Source organism: Microcaecilia unicolor, chromosome 4, assembly GCF_901765095.1.
Source record: "Microcaecilia unicolor chromosome 4, aMicUni1.1, whole genome shotgun sequence".
Lineage (NCBI taxonomy): Eukaryota > Metazoa > Chordata > Amphibia > Gymnophiona > Siphonopidae > Microcaecilia > Microcaecilia unicolor.
Window position 1 is genome coordinate 169069811 of NC_044034.1, and position 21319 is coordinate 169091129.

The 21319-nt window shown below is 45.0% G+C and overlaps 1 protein-coding gene across 7 annotated transcripts in view; it reads right to left on the reverse strand.

Moving 5' to 3' along the window:
* Positions 1-696: 696 nt before the first annotated feature.
* Positions 697-21319, reverse strand: part of LOC115468855 (CUGBP Elav-like family member 1) — a 105023-nt gene continuing 84400 nt past the window's right edge. For all 7 annotated transcript variants that reach the window (XM_030200935.1, XM_030200934.1, XM_030200936.1 and 4 more), the window contains 4 exons: positions 12764-12949; positions 12159-12302; positions 11829-11995; positions 697-3307 (listed from right to left, as the gene is read on the reverse strand). In XM_030200935.1, the coding sequence (XP_030056795.1) occupies positions 11868-11995; positions 12159-12302; positions 12764-12949 (458 nt within the window). In that variant the 3' untranslated portion in view covers positions 697-3307; positions 11829-11867. The remainder of the gene's footprint in view (positions 3308-11828; positions 11996-12158; positions 12303-12763; positions 12950-21319) is intronic.

Below are 21319 nucleotides of genomic sequence, written 5' to 3' on the forward strand. Positions count from 1 at the left end.
TGGACTTCAGAAAAAGCTCCCAGGTCCATAGCTCCCTTACCTTGTTGTGTGCTGAGCCCCCCAAAACCCACTACCCACAACCACTACCATAGCCCTTATGGGTGAAGGGGGGTGGGCCTGGGTCCGCCTGCCTGAAGTGCACTGCACCCACTAAAACTGTACCCGAGTATGACATTTGAAGCTGACACAAAATATTTTTAAAGTTCTTTTCTGAGGGGAGGGGGGGGGGGTTAGTGACCACTGGGGGAGTAAGGGGTGGTCATCTGGTCAGTTCGGCCACCTTTTTGTGCCTTGGTCATAAGAAAAACTGGACCAGGTAAAGTCATCCAAATGTTAGTCGGAGACGCCCTTTTTTTTCCCCATTATGGGTTGAGGATGCCCATGTGTTAGGCATGCCTAATTCCCACCTTTACTATGCCTCCGACACGCCCCCAGGAACTTTGGTCGTCCCTGCGACGGAAAGCAGTTGGGGACGCCCAAAATCGGCTTTCGATTTTGCCGTTTTGGATGACCCTGTGAGAAGGACACCCATCTTCCGATGTGTCGAAAGATGGGTGTCCTCCTCTTTCAAAAATAAGCATGATTGTGTGGTAGAGCATTTTCCATTCCACATTTGAAGTTTGACTCAAGCAGTTTTGTACAGTGGAGATTTGGTTCCATTTGTTGATTTTCATAATGAAAGATGACACAAAGAACAAAATCTTCTCAAACAATTTAATAGCAAATAAACAAATGAAGGTACCACACTTGGCATACAGAAAAACTTCTTGTTGGGGTGTGTGTGCAATTAAAACTGTAAGTACCCCATTGGGACAGGAAGAAAAAGAACAGCACAAGGAATTAAACCTTTACACATAACCACCTGCTGTTTCAAAACATAAATCATTTTCAATCCACAAACTCCACTCGTGGGTATGAAAAAAAAAAACAAAAACAAAAACAGATCACCTCTTCTTTCCTTCTAAACCATTAAAGTAAATCCATCATTTTCTACAGATTACAACACAAATTCACACAATAAAAGACATTTTCTTTTGCAAATCAAAACAAAACAAAGGAGGAAATCAAAGTTCAGGAGGTGGTAAATAAAACACATTGGAGAATAGATCACAACTTGGAGAGGCTATTTCATTTATCACGTTACTGCAGCACAGAACTGGAAGTTTGGTCAAAGTGGTAATTTGTTTTTCTCTAACTTCACATTGTGAAATAATCACTTTACATTGTTTTCTAGTAGAAAAGGCAAAAAACTGTACAAAACCCTAGTGTTAAATACAATTCAGTTTGTACCAATATAAAAGCCCACAGGTTTGTCTCCAATTTTTTTTTATTCACAAAAAGCAGCCAGAAACCAGAAAGGTAGAGTTGCTTAACTATCTGAAATCCATTAAAATCATCATAGATTAAAAAATAAAGAAAAATAAAGTGTTACTAGTAACACATCCAGCATTTGGCATTTTAATTAAATCCAGAGATTCTGTCCACAGGTTTTCCAAGATTTGTTTCTTGGAGGAGGAAATCCAGAATGCAAAGAAATGTGTTGACAAATACTGGTTTTTGATGTGTTCATCAATGTTGCCCAATGATTCTTGCTGGCTGAAAAGGAGCTGTACACTGTACGTTTAGACTAAGGAACTCAACCTAGCTAAATAATATCTGTCATTTTCTAGATCCAACAACTGCAAGAGAACAGGATTTTTAAGACTCTCCCATTAACCCCAAGTCACCAGGTTATACTTCAACCTTTTTAAACCCAACCTCTTGTAGTATACTCCCAACTGACCAATTTCTGACACAGAGACTGGACGTGCTTGCTCTCCTCCCTCCTACACTGCTTGTCAAGACTCTAAAGACAGACCCGCTGTTCCCTTAACAACTTGCTGGGAAAGGACCTGCTCCCCTACCTGTGCCGACACTTATTCCCATAGGACAACACACTACTGATATAAAAATAGGAAGGGGATAAATTATATACCATGGTCTGGAATTCTAAGATATCATCGCTGCAGGACCCAACTAAAACTCAGCAGCAGCTACCAGGAAGATCTCATTGGCAAACTGAGCACTATTCTTAAGTTTTTAAAGATGCCTTAAGTGACCGAGATTTACAGCCTGCAGAATGAGGTGCATGGATGGGATCTAATCTGGGGCTGTTGGAGGACACTATCCCTAAATGTGTTGACAAGTACACAGATGAGATCTATTCTTGAAGCTCAGATTCCTGGGACAGAGTATAAAAGAAGCTGGTAGTATGGAGATTATTTTGAGCACCAAGTCTAAAACGTACTGTATAAAGCTGTGTGTGGCACTTACAAATATGCCACTACCAACATATAAGTGATACCCCTGAAACCCAAGAAATGATGCAGTTTTTGCACAAACTATAGAAAACAGGGAGGTGAAGGTGACACAGAAATGTGAGAACAGGAGAAACATGCAGTGTTGCAGTGGCTTTACTCATTGGGTTTTTGGCACTGTCTGAGCTTAAAACAAAAATCAGTCTCATTTTGCTGATGAAATCAGTATAATGAGAAAGAAAACAGGTGAGCCAAGCTTCACAAACCAACACCAGAGTCAGCTTTTTAACAGAATAAATCACATCAGACAAAGGCCAAAAACCATACTGAGGGAAGAAGTTATACATATAAAAGATATAAGTGCCAGGGGAAATGCAGCTGTAGAGAACAGCATTCAAGTGTAGTGGGCCAATGCCACTCCTGTAAAACAGCCAGACCATCTCCCCAAGGCCAGCCATGTCCTCGGATCAGCAAAAGGTCATCTAGCCCCTCTCAAAAAGGGATATTAACTTTTCTCATATATATATTTATTCCATTTTTGTTACATTTTTAATTTTTATTTAATTTTTTTTTTTTTTTTTATTAAACTAAGCACACAAAAACCTGTAAGCCTTGAATCTGCTTTGCTGGGTGTCACACAAATACAAACGCTAAACAAGGTGTGCTAGCAAGGCTGCTCTGAACACAGGTACAAAGAATCCGCACAAAATTAAGTGGTTATCTTATCAACTTCTAGAAAAATAGGCTTTTTTAATATTCAAATGCAAGTTTAAATATTTACCCTATCAGCAGTCTTTCTAGCAGAACCAATTTGGGAGCACAAAACAGAAAAAGAAAGAGAAACTAATATAATTAAAAAAAAAATACACATTAGCATCAAAGGTTAACACAAGGTCAAAGGTGATAGCTCAAGCATCAGAGAAGCTGGAGAGACAAGGATTTGGACGATGTACTTGAACGCCACACCGACATGCTTTAGGCACAACGATGAACAAACGGCAGGAAGGAATCTAGAAAAAACAAACCAGAAGAGGGAGAACCACTGAATTACATAAAGCAATACATCAAGAAAGAGAAAGAGACTGGCACTGTACTAATACATCACCCAACAGAGACACAATAGGGTGCCCTCGCAGCTTCAGGAGAGAGGAGAGCCTGAGCACATACCAACAATGAACAAGGGAAGAGAACACACATGGTACTAATACACCTAAGTACCAGAAAAGAATGGAAGCTTAAACTTAAAACCAGCAGGGAATACTGCTGATGCACACACACAGCTCTAAGAACTGACCCCACCTATCCTGTCCTAGACCATCCCTGATGATGTTCTCAGCACTGTTCTATTCTAGCCTGATACCGCCACACATCTATGCTTTCTCTAACACTTCCACACAGAGAGAGATCTTGCAGCACTATTACCATCTGTTCCCTCCCACTTCCACACACTAGCATCTCAGCATGGTTCACTCTTCCCCCCTCCTATATCTATCTATAGAGAGAGAGAGACAGAGATATATATATATATATATATATATATATACATACACACACACACATTTCTCAGTTTCCACCTGTCCTGATACAGACAAACATACACAGTTGCTTCAACAATCTTCCCATAAAAACTGAAAACCCGGGGTATAGAAAGTAGCTGGAGACATCCGAGTGAAGGCTGTTGAGCCTCTCTCCTGATGCTGCTGGATTCCCTCAAATTCCCTTTTTGCCTTAATTTGTAATGTAAATCACTGGGAAACACAAGCTTCAGATCTCTTTCTAAAACTCAGAAAAAGGACCCACTACTAGACGAGAATAAAATGCAAACTGCTCCAGTTCTCATTTGAGAGGATGAATGGGGGCTTATAAACCAGGGTCTCCAGTGTCCCTGAGAACAGCTGCCAGGAGCTGGGTATCTCCATCAGGAGCCCTAAAACCCTCCAATTCCTTTAATGTACTGGACTGCCCACATGCAACAGAAATTCAGTAGTTTAATCATTTCTGAAAAAAATAATAATAATCTAGCTGGCAATTGCAGCTTTTTTTCAGTGAAATAATTTAGGAAATAAATAACCATTCATTATTCTAGAGTTGTATAAAAGTTCTATAAAAATATAGTCTAGGAACTCACAAATTTTGTTCCTATTTTGAGGGTTTTTTTTTTTCATTTATATAAAAGATTCATCATGACCCTGGAAGCCTCAGAAATGTAATTTTCATATTTTACCAACCTGAAAACCAGACCTCAAGTTTTGAGTTTGTAGATTTCAAAGTTGAATAGTTTACCTACCGCAGGAACATACTGCAACACAGGATATATAAGACTGAACAAAAAAATACCCACAAGCAAATTACAATGCACAAAAATGTGGCATACCGAACATTTATCTGAATTACAATTTTTGAATACATTTAATAATTTAAAGTGTTATATTCTAGTACATATTTGTTTAAAAGAAATAATGCTTTTGTACTATTGCATTTAAGGTAAACAAAAACACTAGTAAATTTAAGATGATGTTTGGTATGCCATCGATTGTGCATTGTACACATACAGCATACATGGACACATACATATGATACACATGTACACAAAAATAAACATATCTATATTAATATTTATAGATCAAGATCACATGACAGAACAAAATGAACTATTACCTTGTCAGCATTTTATAAAATAGCTATTTAGTTAAAAAATATATATACTCCAAATCATGTAGGGTAAGATGGAATATCAAAGCTATTCATGTTGCTACATTTGCTCAAGGATTGTCTGATATTAACTGCTTGAGGTGGGGAAGGGGGCAATATTGCAAGGGCAGAGTGACCAAGAGAATATATTAAATTATATTTCATGAAACAGTTTGGTAAAGGTTTGGAATAGTCATCCCTGGTTAGTCCTGACAGAGTGTTCGCTCCTGGCACACTTTGGTAGATGTAGAAGCCTTTTATTTTGAAAGTTTATTTACGTTTCTCACTATGCAGCAAATGCATGATAACAGCATGAAGAACTGTAGCACAACACAGAAGCAACTACACCACACATGCTCTAAGAACAGTCATGAAGAAACCAGATGAAAAGAGATAGACAAGGGAAGAGAAGGTAAATATCATAGAAGTCCCTTATTTAAATCTAATGTTTATTAAAATTTGCTATACTGCCTTCTGAACAAACAAGTCAGGGTGGTTTACAAAAATACTAAAAAATACAAATACAAACAAAGAAGAAAAACAGAATTGCATTAAGATAGGAAAGAGCAAACAAACCAAGAGCATATAGTACCTTAACATTAATAATGACATATGTTTACCCTTGTCAAGAAAAATATCATTGCTGATACTCCAAAGGCAACAGAAAAAGTGAGTTTTAAGTAAATTTTAAATATCTTGAAGTTTTTGTTTTTCTTCTTCTCACTCTTCACATTGAATGCAAATGACCATTAAGCATAAGAGATTGGTCTAGAAGGACTGAGCCTGTTTTTACAGCTGGGCATGCTGGCTGTTAGTTATCCTTGTTCTGGAGGAGGGAGGCTCTGAGTGACAATTCTGTGGTTACCAACATAGTTTTTCTTTCCTTCCCCCTCCCCCTTTTAATTTTTTTTTAATATAATGATGAACCTTGTCCCAGCAACGCAGTGTGAAAACTGTTTTTTCTAAGTACTTCTTGTTGTACTCATAGGGCTTACCAAGTCCTCAAACTGACTAGAAAGGCCTGCAGGAGAAGGAAAGCCTCAAGAGCTGTGTATAAAGGGACATCCTCCCTACCCCAATGATGTGATCTCCTCAATCTTTCATCTTGCCTGTCCCAAGTCCTTTCCGGGGGGGGGGGGGGGGGGGGGAACGGGACACACCCAGCACCACCTTATAATCACCTCTTGAAAGCAAAGAAACCTCTCACATTCTCTTCTGCTCCTGCCCGAGTAAACATATCAGAAGCGGAGTGATTTTCTATTCCACCCTGCTCAGTGTCATGCAGAGACATTATGGTGACTATTTGGAGCCAGGAAGACATGGCAGACCACCTAAGGCTACAACTGCTACAGCATATTGTTCACACTAAAATGACTGGCTTACACATCAATATTAAAACTACTGGTCCTGATGCCGCCCTTCTTCTTCAATGATCCAGACCTCAACCATGACACTGTAATCAAGGCAGACAGGAAAGCTGTATTGACTGGTGCCTGCTCTTACACATTACACCAACCCTCCTTTCTCCTGATAGGAAAATGACTTTCTGCTGCCCAGGGTACTGGAAGAGCTGGCTACCTCTGACTGACTGCTGTACTGCTCAACTGCTTAAACTTCGAAACATCTTGCTATAGATGCAAAGGCCAGCCCATGTTGTGGTGGCAAGCAATACCTGTCAAGTGTGCTCTCAAGCTGACCTTGGAATCCACAGCTCCCAGGACTTATTCTCAGAAGGGAGTGGGGAGGAGAACAAACAGCCAAACTGACTGCTAAGGGCTTCCTTTCAGAGGCAACAGACTCGACACAAGTTGCCACATGAGCTCTGTTTACACAGCTGCTTCATATGCCTGCACTATCTACTAGAGAGGAATCAAAAGAGCTGAAGGATGTACCAGACCCTTAGAAGAGGGGAGGAGTTAGCTTTGAGCTCACCCTCCCCCCTTGTCTCCATCTGCTGGCAGGAGGTTATAACCTACTTGTCTGAAGTTACACAGAAAAATGCAACCAATAAGACACCTAAGAAAAAAACCATTTTAAGAGCACAATCATAAAGAAGCAAACAAAGACAGACAAATTAATGGAAATAAGCAGTCAGCATTACAAAAACAAAGACTAAACAGGAATAAAATCAAATCAAGACTAGAAAGAGTGGTACAAGTTAAAGGGAAAGGATAGAACTTATTCTGGGTCCTGATGCTCTATGTCTCCACTAACACTTCAGAGAAATACTTTTAATATGGACTTTAGTTTAAAAATGTATTCAGTTAATTGGTTGCCTTTTACTATTTTCTTGCCCAGACTTTGTCCATGGGACAATTTTTAGTCATTTCCTGGGTTCTACTATTTAAAAAAATTAAAATTTTAAATCCAATCCCTTTATTCTGAATAATGTCAGTGATGAGTTCTATTACTAAAATTTGTATCTTTTCAGTTCTTCCTTAGATGTTCTGTACCAGAGATTGTTCTGTAACAGAAAAACTTTGGCACACATGTTACCCCCAACACACAGAACAAAGTTAATTTATGGTCACTACTGCTATAAGATCAGTCTTGGAGTTCATTTTCTTGTCAGTCATGTGATCTCCGAATCAAAATATAACAACTTCTATAGAAAGTTATTATAAATGTGTGTACATATACATTTGGAGTTTAACAATGGCTTATAGCAATGCAGTTATGCTCACTTCCTGCTGTGACACTTTAGCATAAATATAACCATATTGATACCAATACTGTTGACTATATACAATTGTACTGATCACTGAACTTTGCCCCCACCCATCGTGCATACTTAATGTACAAATCCACTGTATCTTGTTTGATCAGATAGTTAGTTAGGACCTGTTCCTTTTCTATGCAACTGTTCTTCCCTAGTAACCATACTCAGGGGGTCTTTTACAAAGGCGCTTGTGTTTTTAGCACACGCTTAATACTAGAGATGCCCATAGGAATAAATGAGCATCTCTAGCATTTAGTGCACGTTTATTTTTAGCGCACGCTAAAAACGCTAGTGCGCCTTTGTAAAAGAGGACCTCTGTGAGATAAACAGCAATACTAACAAGCTTGCTGTAAAAAATATCGTATTTACAATTCTTCCAAAAGTGTTTCCAAAAAAACTGAACTAGATCTGTTTTATGGCTACTAGAACCTGTCCATTTTACTGTTTCACATTGTTTTAAAATGCACACAATTTTAGATGAATTGCCAACAAACTGACGTTATAAATCTTAGACCAAAGGAAAACTGTCCAGAAGGCTTGCTGCCTGAGAATTGATTGTAAACTCTATGAAAAGGCAGTTTAGAGACAGCAGTTATACTAAAACAACGAGAAAGGATAGCATTATTTTAGTATGTGTTTTAAAGAAAAATAGTTCCAAGTGGGACAACAGTTTTTCAGCCACCATAAATGGAACCATAAACAAACATCTGCATCAGTATTTAATTTATGAACTATTCTGTTATACAAATTTCCTTTTGAAAAGGCCTGTAGTGTAATCTCCAACAAATTATCAGCCATGAGACAACTTTTACTTTTATTCTCGCAGCTTGCTCATGTGTGAAAGGCTTCACATCTCACCTTTATAATTCAAGGAAGTTTTGCTCTCTAGCACTAGTAAAGGGCTTATAGAATATATGTGGGGGGGGGGGGGGGGGGGGAAGGGAACAACGCAGACTTAAGGTTCACTTCAACCTTTAAATAAGTAACAAGAGAATAAAATTTTTATCCCTATTTATACTTACATATACATAATAAACCTTTAATCAGAGTATAAAACAATGTAAGTAGAAAATGTTTACTAAAGTGCTAGTTAAGATGTATACCCGGTGTGAAGTCATTTTGTGCTAGATATACTTAAGCACGTTTTCCTTCACTCTTGCTTGCTTCAGGCATTTAAAAACATATGCTGCATTACAAGATTCTAGGTTCTGTGAAATGTGTGTGTTTTAACAAAGTTAACTTAGACTATTTCTTTTTCAGCTTTATCAGTTGGTAGCGAGGCATCAGAAAATGACCTGCCAGGACATCTGTTCTGATTGCAGGTACAACAAATGAACAGAGTCTAGCAAGGACAAAAGCACCAAAGTCACATTCACATCCAAAGTCAGAAGAAACTTTTAGTTAACTTTTACAAAGTATACAGGAAGGCCAGAAATGCAGGAATGATTTGCAAAGAAACCAAGCTTTGCCAGACTAGTTGAGGAACCTGACAAGATTGCAGCTGGAGTCTCCTGTAGAAACCATAGTGCAGCAGCTGACTGAATCACCCTTTGCAGTTAACTGATAACTTGTGAAGGAATTGGTGTTATGGCATTGGAGAAGATGAAAAAAAAAAACTGAAAACACTGAACTTGGCTCTGGCAAGCAGGTATGTTTGGTTTAGTGGGTAAAATGACAGTGGAAAATGAATGGGTAACTGATTTCTATAAATTTGATGTTTGTACTGCTTGTATAACTGTTAAATGACATTTACCAAGAGTACAACATCAGGGAATAAAAATCACTAATGGCATAGCTTAAAGGGTAAACTTATACTTATTTCATGACATACAATCCTGACACATCATAAAGCCAAATATAACCTGTATGTATGTATACATATACAAAGAAACATACACTAAGTACCACACACAAATGTGAATTAGAGATTCAGCAATTTGTTAAGTTTCTCCTCAGTGCTACCCATCAATGTTTAATGCAGACTAACTTTGCTAAGGAAGAAATATCCTCCTCCTACAGTGCTCCAATTCTGGAGCAATGCCACCTTATATACATCTGCTTCATTATAAATTAGACCTAAGAAATCTGTATCCTGATTGGCCAAACAGGTTCCAGGCTTGTGGAGATACCAGAACAGCACAATAAGGCACACAGGGGTGATGTTATGTCTGAACGTCACACACCTTCATGTCTTATTATTTAAAAATTACAGGAGTTATCCATAGTCAAAGGATGCCAAGAGTCATGTCTACCCACTTAAAAAATAAAATAAAATCTTTAGTTAGCTTTCATTCAAATTTCTTCTCCTCTCCCCCCCCCCCCCCCCGGGTGTTTTATATTACAACAGGAAAATAGATTCCTGCAGTGGAAACTCCAAAGCATTACAGAGGACTGTACAAGGCTTTTTTGGTTATTGAGTGGCAGTAGTGTTGAGGAGTAGCTGGCATACAGTGACCATAACACACCTGAGCCATCACAGCTTCTTGGCCTGCATCTCCTTGACATCTAATACTGTGGCAAACAAACAAACAAAACAAAAAACAAACAAACAGATCCTAGTTCTTTTGTGAGCACGTGTTTACAGCTGGGGGGGGGGGGGGGGGGAAACAACTTGTAAAATGTCATTTTAACACACACACACATAAAAAGTCTTATTCTATAATTTAGTAGAGGCTTCATGATACTGTTTCACACAATGTTAAATTGATAAATTAAAACAATAAGTTTATGCCAAATAAACTACCAGGGTTTTATTTTAACTTTCTACTTTGTCAAGTGCTAATAAAATATAAAGAATGGCTAAGGATGATTATCAGCATTCAAATTCATGCTGTTCTCCAGCACAGCAGTACACAAGCTCAGTCCGATATCCTCAGATATGAAGGAGACAGATCTGTATGCATACTATTTCTGTTGTATGCAATCTCATGCACATTCACTGGGGATATTCTGAAAACCTACCAGGATGAAATTCCTCAAGTCCTGAACTTGTGCAATCCTGTTCTAGCACCTTGCTTTAAACTATGAAGAAGAGCTTAGAAGTGAGTAAAGTACACCTCATTTCCAGAGTCCAAATCTCTGCATGGTGATAATGCACTTGGGTAAAATAACTAATGTGGAGTGCCCTTATGCCAGGGAACATCTTTAAAAGCAGGCAAACATGATGCCATTTAACAGCAATTTCAATTTTTCTGTATGCTCCGCATTTCCATTCAGTGCAACACATGGCACATCACTTGTTTAACTGGGACATTATGCACTCATTCTTTGCTTGTATGAGGCAAATTAAATATAATTTCAACCAAGTCTTGGGGCTCAATCTAAAAGTGTCACAGAGGTAGTCCCAAGGAAAAAAAAAAAAACAGGTGCAAGAATCTCTTCAAAGATATGCTCCACCCCACACAACTGCCCTGTAGATCAGATCCAACTTAACTGCAATTGGGGTGGGTCATTTGCCAAACTGTCCCAGCTGCTTTTATGTCCTATAAATTTTAGCTAGTTTTGTAGAAGTTCTTCACAAAATTAGTTTAAAAACCTTTAATATCATTTAAGCCACACTTTGGAAATTTCTTGCACAACTCTATCCTTCTGAAATGGTTAAGATTTGGGGAACATGCAGATGGAGTCATCACACAGTGCCTCCTAGTCTAGGTATGAACTTGGCTGGTACCATTCTTATACAATCTGTAGCCAAGGAAGTTGTTTGGTGAGGGCACCATGGCACATCTCTGCAACTGTATCCCCTTTCAAACCTCTTAAGGGCAGATTTCTGAAAGAAATCATTTATAAAATCTATGCTCTCCCTTTCCAAGTGACTGTGACCAGTTACAAAACACAGCAAGCTCCAACGAGGATAAATAATATCACATATATGGCACCTGAATTCCAAAATGAAACACTTAAGAACAAAAGCACGAGCTGTATTCCATATGAAGCAAAATTAACAATAGAGAGCTGTACCCGGAGTCCTTGGAAGGGGACGATACATCCACGTTACTGCACAAAGCAGTTCTACTGGCTGCAGAAATCTGCAGCCTGCTTGTTTGTTCATTTGCTCAAACCGTTAGGATGTGTGCTCCTTGTCTGCACATCACGGCTTTGGAATTCTTTTCCCCACTTACCAGAAGAGCCTTCTCACTCCAGTCTGATGTCAAGAAAGCTTAGTATGGCTTGCTGTCATTCTTTGAACGTTTGAGCTGTACTTTCAGACGTTTCATCCCAATCTGAAATCCATTCATGGACTGGATGGCTGCCTGGGCCGAGACAGGATTGTCATAACTTACAAAACCTGCAGAAGATTAAACAAAACTGGCCAATTACTCCACTCTTCTGAAACCTCAAATCCCAATTATGTATGTTCAAAACAGGGTAAATGATTCTCTGTGATTATGTCTCTTGCAATTATGATGCAACATGTCCATCCAACCTGACAATGATCAGCCATTACCTACCAAAACATTTGCTGAGGTTTGTCTGTTTGTCGATGAAAACTTTGGCAGACACAACATTTCCAAACGGTATGAACATTTGTAGTATATCCTGGTCGCCAAACTCCTGGGGAAGGTGGTAGATGAACAAGTTGGCTCCCTCTGGACCTTCAAAAACAATCACCCATCAAAATTAAACCAGGAAAGAAAGCAGGAGACAACCCAAGAAAAGGAATGAGTTACTTCTTCTGCAATCCAACCTCTTTCTAGAATATAAAAGTTCTTAATGCTGAATGTAGCCTCACCCTCCAACCCAAGTACAACACTGTTATGCACTCAAAGATAAACGTAACAAAAGTTCCTCTGGATGTCACCACGTTAAACAATCCTCCAACCTCAACTTCCCATTCTGTTCTTTACCTGCATCCACCAAAATCTCCTGCCTAGTGCTCTCTGGCTTTCTGTATCCATTTTTTTCTTTTAAACTTGCACATCTTATATCTGTACTTACAACTGACTTATCCTTTTCAGGCAAGTTAACCGGAGAACTAATCTTATCAGATTTTACTTCTCACCTGTTCTGTTCTGTTGCCTTTAGTACTACTCATTGTTTTTCACATTACACCTACCTTCTTTCTGGCTCCCTGCTGCTGCAAGACCTTGCTGCGTTAAAAGGTTCTGATTATAGAGGCTGGGTAATGCAGCTGCCGCATACTGTTGGATACCCGAGTAGGCTTGACTTAAGGCCTCCATTGTACTGCCTGTGCCATTGGAGAGACCACTGTTACTCAGTCCACCATTCAAGGCAGCCATCCCTGTGCAGAAGCATGCAGGAGAAAAATGAATGAATGAAATGATCCACGGATGTCCTGGAAATAAATACTAGTCAAATTTGTTGTACAAAAATTAGGGCAGCAACAAAAATTTTTTTTAAAAATCTGAAACAAAGACAGTAAATGTGAATGAAGTTTCAGGATACAGTTAGCCATTTAGCCATACAGTTAGCGGAGTACCTCAAGGATCACCATCACCACCAATACTCTTCAACATGATGATGATTCCATTGGCACAGTCCTTATCCAACCGAGGCCTTAACCCATTCATTTACGCAGATGATGTTACAATATACATCCCTTTCAGACGTGATCTGACAGAAACAACCAACAAAATCAATGATAGTCTGAACATCATGGACTCCTGGACAAACTCATTCCAACTGAAAACCGAAAATACACATTGCCTCATCCTCTCCTCTCCATATAACAAATACAAACCCACAACCATAAATACTCCAGGACATACCCTCCCTACCTCGGACAGTTTGAAAATACTCGGTGTCACACTCGATCGCAACCTTACCCTCGAGAGCCAAGTAAACTCTGTAACAAAGAAAAGGTAAAATAATGTATCATACCTGATAATTTTCTTTCCATCAATCATAGCTGATCAATCCATAGACTGGTGGGTTGTGTCCATCTACCAGCAGGTGGAGATAGAGAGCAATCCTTTTGCCTCCCTATATGTGGTCATGTGCTGCCGGAAACTCCTCGGTATGTCGACATCAAAGCTCCATCTGCAGGAATCAGCACTTCGAGAATTACACCCACAAAGGGACACTCTGCCCTGCTCACCACCGCCGAAACGGGGGAGGGGAATCAACCCAGCTCATCCCCACACAAGTGGGGGAGGAGAATCCATCCAGTTCATCCCCGCGGAGCGGGGGAGGGACACCACACCCGCCGATGCGGGGGGATATGGCTTATCCTGCAACCGCGGGAGGAGCTGACTGACCCCAACACCGCCGAAGCGGGAGGGGTACAAAGCTGCCCTACTGCCGCACGAAGCGGGAGGGAGCACTGGCAGAATTTAGGTCTCAATCCAGCCCCGTAAAACGGAGGGGAGAGGAATGCAGCAGCTCACTGTAACACAAATTGTCTCAACTCAAGAAGAATTCAATCGAAAAAACTTGAACACGAAGATCCTCCTGAACAGGAACAGAAAACTAAACTTGAACCTGAAATGCAACCAGAATATAAACAGAACAGATATCTGGGAGGGGCTATGGATTGATCAGCTATGATTAATGGAAAGAAAATTATCAGGTATGATACATAATTTTACCTTCCATACCATCATGCTGATCAATCCATAGACTGGTGGGTTGTACCGAAGCAGTACTCACCCAGGGCGGGACATAGAAATCCCTGACCGCAACACTGAAGCTCCAAACCGGGCCTCCGCCCGAGCAGCCACAGTCAAGCGGTAATGCCCGGAGAAGGTATGAGCCGATGCCCAAGTTGCCGCCTTACAAATCTCTTCCAAGGAGACGGACCTGGCCTCTGCCATCGAGGTCGCCTGTGCTCTAGTGGCGTGAGCCTTCAGCTGGATAGGCGGCATCTTCCCCGCGGCCACATAAGCCGCTGCAATGGTTTCCTTGACCCATCATGTCACTGTAGGCTTGGATGCCTGCAGACCCTTACGAGGACCTGCGAACAGCACAAACAGATGATCCGACTTCCGGAAATCATTGGTCACTTCCAAGTATCTGATGATGACTCGTCTCACATCTAGATATTTGAGAGCAGAGTACTCCTTTGGGTAGTCCTCCCTACGAAAAGAGGGTAGGCAGAGCTGCTGATTCACATGGAAACGAGAAACAATCTTGGGCAGGAAGGAAGGCACCGTGCGAATAGACACTCCTGCCTCAGTGAACTGCAGGAAGGGTTCCCGACATGATAGCGCCTGGAGCTCGGAAACTCGTCTGGCTGAAGTGATAGCCACCAAAAAGACTGTTTTCAACGTCAGGTCTTTCAGAGATGCCCTCAACAAGGGTTCAAAAGGCGGCTTCTGCAAGGCTCTTAGCACCAGATTGAGATTCCACGCAGGCACCACCGAGCACAGAGGAGGGCGTAGGTGATTTACTCCCTTGAGAAAGCGCACCACATCTGGCTGCGAGGCCAGGGAAGCACCCTTCAGGCGACCCCTGAAGCAAGCCAGAGCCGCTACCTGGACTTTAAGGGAACTGAGCGACAGGCCTTTCTCCAGACCTTCTTGCAGGAACGCCAACACTGAAGAAATTGGAGCAGTAAAGGGAGAAAGAGAGCCTGCCTCACACCACGATGCAAAGGTACGCCAAACCCTGGCTTAAGCAGTAGAAGTAGAGTGCTTCCTCGCTCTCAGCATAGGAGTGGCGATGACCTTGTCTGAGAAGCCCTTCTTCCTCAGACGCTGCCGCTCAATAGCCAGGCCGTAAGACCAAAGGGGGAGGGATCCTCCATCACCACGGGACTCTGATGCAACAGGCCCTGCTCCGCTGGCAGCCACAGAGGGCTGTCCACTGAGAGCCTGATCAAGTCCGCATACCAGGGACGTCTGGGCCAGTCCGGACCCACCAGGATTATCCGGCCTGGATGCTTTGCCACCAGGTCTAGCACCCTGCCCAACATGGGCCAGGGCGGGAACACATAGAGAAGCTCCTGTGTCGGCCACTGTTGGAGAAGAGCATCTACTCCCAGAGATCGAGGGTCCCGTCCTCTGCTGAAAAAGCGCGGCATTTGGCAATTGGCCGATGACGCCATCAGATCTAGGCTCGGCTGGCCCCAGCGCTTCGTGATGTCCAAGAACGCCTGAGCCGATAGCTGCCACTCTCCGGGATCCAAGGTATGACGACTGAGAAAGTCCGCCTTGACATTCATGACTCCCGCAATGTGGGCTGCCGACAGCTGTTCCAGGTTCGCTTCCGCCCACTGGCATAGATTCATGGCCTCCTTGGCTAGAGGGGCGCTCTTGGTACCTCCCTGGCAATTGACATAGGCCACAGCCGTGGCATTGTCCGACAGGACCCGTACTGGCTTCAACGCCAGTACCGGGAGAAACTCCAAAGGCGCCAACCGAATGGCTCTGAGTTCCAGGAGATTGATAGACCACTTTGCCTCTGCAGAAGACCAGAGCCCCTGCGCTGTCCTTCCCAAGCAGTGGGCTCCCCAGCCCGTCAAAGAGGCATCCGTCGTGATGACAACCCACTCCGGGGTCAAAAGAGGCATTCCTGCGGACAACTTGTCTGTCCTCAGCCACCAGCTCAGCGCCTTGTGCACCGCTGGGTCCAAGGGAAGGCGCACAGCGTAATCCTCCGACACTGGAGTCCAGCGCTGCAGAAGAGAGTGTTGTAGTGGTCTCATATGAGCCCTGGCCCAGGGCACTACTTCCATCATGGCTGTCATAGAGCCCAACAGCTGCACATAGTCCCAAGCCCGAAGAGGAGAGGCTACTAGGAACTGGTCCACCTGAGCCTGAAGCTTGACAATCCGATTGTCTGGCAGGAACACTCTGCCCACTTGGGTGTCGAAACGAACTCCCAGATACTCCAGGGACTGAGTCGGGCGCAGCTGGCTTTTCTCCCAGTTGATGATCCACCCCAGGGAGCTCAAAAGAGCAATCACGCGGTCTACAGCTCTGCCGCACTCTGCATAAGAGGGGGCTTGGATCAACCAGTCGTCCAGATAAGGATGGACTTGTACTCCTTCCTTGCGTAGGAAGGCCGCGATGACCACCATTACTTTGGAGAAGGTCCGCGGAGCAGTAGTCAACCTGAACCGGAGGGCTCTGAACTGGAAGTGTCGGCCCAGGACTGCAAAACGCAGAAAGCGTTGATGAGGAGGCCAGATGGGAATATGCAAGTAAGCTTCCTTGATGTCCAAGGATGCCAGGAACTCCCCTGTCTTCACTGCCGCTATAACAGAGCGGAGAGTCTCCATTCGGAAGTGCCGAACTTTCAAGGCCCGATTGACCCCTTTGAGGTCGAGGATAGGCCGGACAGAACCTCCTTTCTTTGGTACCACAAAGTAAATGGAGTAACGTCCCTTGCCAAGCTGATCTTCTGGCACCGGAACGACCGCACCCAGGCGGATCAGATTGTCTAAAGTCTGCTGCACTGCCACAGCTTTGACCGGAGACTTGCAGGGAGAGTGCACAAACCCGTCTCTTAAGGGTCGGCAGAACTCTAGCTTGTAGCCGTCTCTGATGACTTCCAGCACCCAAGCGTCTGAAGTTACCCTGGTCCACTCGCCCAGAAACGAGGACAGGCGTCCTCCAATCTGCTCTGGGCCATGGACCAGGGCCCCGTCATTGGGTACGAGACCCTGGGGGAGGACCGGAGGACGCACCTCTGGGACGGCAGTCTCTGTGAAAGGAATGCTGCTTGGGGGAGAAGTTCCTCTTGAAGGAAGAGGGAGCAGAGGAGGCCGACTTGCCCGGGCGATACAGACGGGCTTCCTCAAACCGTCCTTTGGAGGAACCGGGGCGGGCACCACTGGCCCGAGCCCTGACCTCTGGTAACCTCTTGCCCTTAGACGTGCCGAGATCGGTCACAATTTTGTCCAGCTCGACCCCAAAGAGCAGCTTGCCTTTAAAAGGCAACTTAGCCAGGCGAGACTTAGAGGCGTGGTCAGCAGACCAATGCTTCAGCCAAAGCCAACGCCGTGCAGAGACTGTCTGATCCATACCTTTAGCCGAGGCTCTCATCATACATCATACAGCAAGTCTGCCAAGCCCGATTCCAGGGCCGGCCAATCAGCCCTCAAGGAAGGATCCAAGGGGGAAGCCCGCTGCACAATCGTCAGGCACACCCTGGCCACATAGGAGCCGCAAACTGAGGCCTGCAAACTTAAAGCAGCCGCCTCGAAGGACGACCTTAAAGCCGCCTCCAATCTTCTGTCTTGGGCGTCCTTTAGGGCCGTGCCACCTTCCACTGGCGCCGTTTTCTTAGTCACCGCAGTGATTAAAGAATCCACGGTAGGCCAAAGAAAGGCCTCCCGTTCACCTTCAGGCAGAGGATAGAGGCGGGACATAGCCCTAGCCACTTTCAGGCTCGCTTCTGGGACATCCCATTGAGCCGAAATCAAGGTGTGCATGGCCTCATGCACATGGAAGGTTCTAGGCGGGCGCTTCGTCCCCAGCATAATGGCAGAGCCAGCAGATGCAGAGGGAGAGACGTCCTCCGGAAAGGAAATCTTCAAAATGCTCATGGCCTGCACTAACAGGTTGGGCAAATCCTCTGAGCGAAAGATCCGCGCTGCAGAGGGGTCATCCGCTCCATCCGAGCGGGAATCCGTCTCCTCCAAGGAATCCCCAAAGGACCATTGGGAGAACTCAGATACGCTGCCCTCATCTACATCAGAGGAGACAAGTCCTCTAGGGCCTGGAAATCCACCCGAGGGCGTTTGCTTCCGGAGGCCTCAACCCCTTTATCGGACAGGGGAGCAGGGGCAGCGTTTTGCATAAGGAAAGCCTGATGCAGCAGCAAAATGAACTCAGGGGAGAAACCCCCCAGACTGTGCACTTCTGCAGCCTGGGCCACGGCCCTAGACGCACCCTCAACCAGCGCTCGCAAGAGCGGGGGAGAACCATGCTGCGCATCCAAAATGGCGTCTGGCGCAAAACTCCGAGAAGGAGCCGCGCGGGAAAAACGGTGCTTAACTTTGGCCGCTTTCTTGCCGTCGCCTGAATCAAGGGCGACCATATCATTAGCGTCTCCCACCTCGAGGGCAGCCCAAGAAGAAGCCGTCCGAGCAGAGTGGCCAGCCAAAATGGGGGGGGGGGGGGGGGGGAGCAGCAGCGGGGGATGGGTGTTTATGGCAGGAAAACCCGCCGCACCGGAAGAAGAACCGGGACACTGACCGGCCTCCAAACTGACGCCCAAAAGGTAAAATTATGTATAATCATACCTGATAATTTTCTTTCCATTAATCATAGCTGATCAATCCATAGACTGGTGGGTTGTGTCCATCTACCAGCAGGTGGAGATAGAGAGCAAACTTTTGCCTCCCTATATGTGGTCATGTGCTGCCGGAAACTCCTCAGTATGTCGATATCAAAGCTCCATCCGCAGGACTCAGCACTTAGAGAATTACACCCACGAAGGGACACTCTGCCCAGCTCACCACCGCCGAAACGGGGGAGGGGAATTAACCCAGCTCATCCCCACACAAGTGGGGGAGGGGAATCCGTCCAGCTCATCCCCGCGGAGCGGGGGAGGGACACCACACCCGCCGATGCGGGGGGATCTGGCTTATCCTGCAACCGCAACCGCGGGAGGAGCTGACTGACCCTAACACCACCGAAGCGGGAAGGGTACAAAGCTGCCCTACAGCCGCACGAAGCGGGAGGGAGTGCCGGCAGAATTTTAAGTCTCAATCCAGCCCCGTAAAACGGAGGGGAGAGGAATGCAGCAGCTCACTGTAACACAAACTCGTCTTAACTCTTGAAGAATCCAAGTGAAAAACTTGAACACGAAGTCTTTCTGAAGTAACTGAAGACTAAACTTGAACCTGAAATGCAACCAGAATAAAAACAGTACAGATATCTGGGAGGGGCTATGGATTGATCAGCTATGATTAATGGAAAGAAAATTATCAGGTATGATTATACATAATTTTACCTTCCATATCATCAAGCTGATCAATCCATAGACTGGTGGGATGTACCGAAGCAGTACTCACCCAGGGCGGGACACTGAAATCCCTGACCTCAACACTGAAGCTCCAAACCGGGCCTCCGCCCGTGCAGCCACAGTCAAACGGTAATGCTTGGAGAATGTATGAGCCGAAGCCCAAGTTGCCGCCTTGCATATCTCTTCCAAGGAGACGGATCCGGCCTCTGCCATCGAGGTCGCCTGAGCTCTCGTGGAGTGAGCCTTCAGCTGGATAGGCGGCACCTTCCCTGCGGCCACATAAGCCGCTGCAATGGCTTCCTTGACCCATCTTGCCACTGTAGGCTTAGCAGCCTGCAGACCCTTACGAGGACCTGCAAACAGGACAAACAGATGATCCGATTTCCGGAAATCATTGGTCACTTCCAAGTATCTGATGATGACTCGTCTCACATCCAGATATTTAAGAGCAGAGTACTCCTCTGGGTAGTCCTCCCTACGAAAGGAAGGGAGACATAGCTGCTGATTCACATGGAAGCGAGAAACAATCTTGGGCAGGAAGGAAGGCACTGTGCGAATAGTCACTCCTGCCTCAGTGAACTGTAGAAAAGGCTCTCGACATGAGAGCGCCTGGAGCTCGGGAACTCTTCTGGCTGAAGTGATAGCCACCAAAAAGACTGCTTTCAACGTCAGGTCTTTCAGAGATGCCCTTGACAAGGGTTCAAACGGCGGCTTCTGCAATGCTCTTAGCACCAGGTTGAGATTCCACGCAGGCACCACTGAGTGCAGAGGAGGGCGCAGGTGATTAACCCCCTTGAGAAAGCGCACCACATCTGGCTGCGAAGCCAGGGAAGCACCCTTCAGGCGGCCCCTGAAGCAAGCCAGAGCCGCTACCTGGACCTTAAGGGAACTGAGCGACAGGCTTTTGTCCAGACCTTCTTGCAGGAACGTCAACACTGAAGAAATTGGAGCAGTGAAAGGAGAAAGAGAGCCTGCTTCACACCACGCTGCAAAGATACGCCAAACCCTGGCGTAAGCAGTAGAAGTAGAGCGTTTCCTCGCTCTCAGCATAGTGGCGATGACCTTGTCTGAGAAGCCCTTCTTCCTCAGACGCTGCCGCTCAATAGCCAGGCCGTAAGACCAAAGGGGGAGGGATCCTCCATCACCACGGGACCCTGATGTAACAGGCCCTGCTCCACTGGCAACCGCAGAGGATCGTCGACTGAGAGTCTGATCAAGTCCGCATACCAGGGACGCCTGGGCCAATCCGGACCCACCAGGATTATCCTGCCGGGATGCTTTGCCACCCGGTCTAGTACCCTGCCCAACATGGGCCAGGGCGGGAACACATAGAGAAGCTCTTGTGTCGGCCATTGTTGGAGAAGAGCATCTACTCCCAGGGATCGAGGGTCCCGTCCTCTGCTGAAGAAGCGCGGCACTTGGCAATTGGCCGATGACGCCATCAGATCTAGGCTCGGCTGGCCCCAGCGCTTCGTGATGTCCAAGAACGCCTGAGCAGATAGCTGCCACTCTCCGGGCTCCAAGGTATGGCGACTGAGAAAGTCCGCCTTGACATTCATGACTCCGGCAATGTGGGCCGCTGACAGCTGTTCCAGGTTCGCTTCCGCCCACTGGCATAGACTCATAGCTTCCTTGGCTAGAGGGGCGCTCTTGGTACCTCCCTGGCGGTTGACATAGGCCACAGCCGTGGCATTGTCCGACAGGACCCGTACAGGCTTGAACACCAGTACCGGGATGA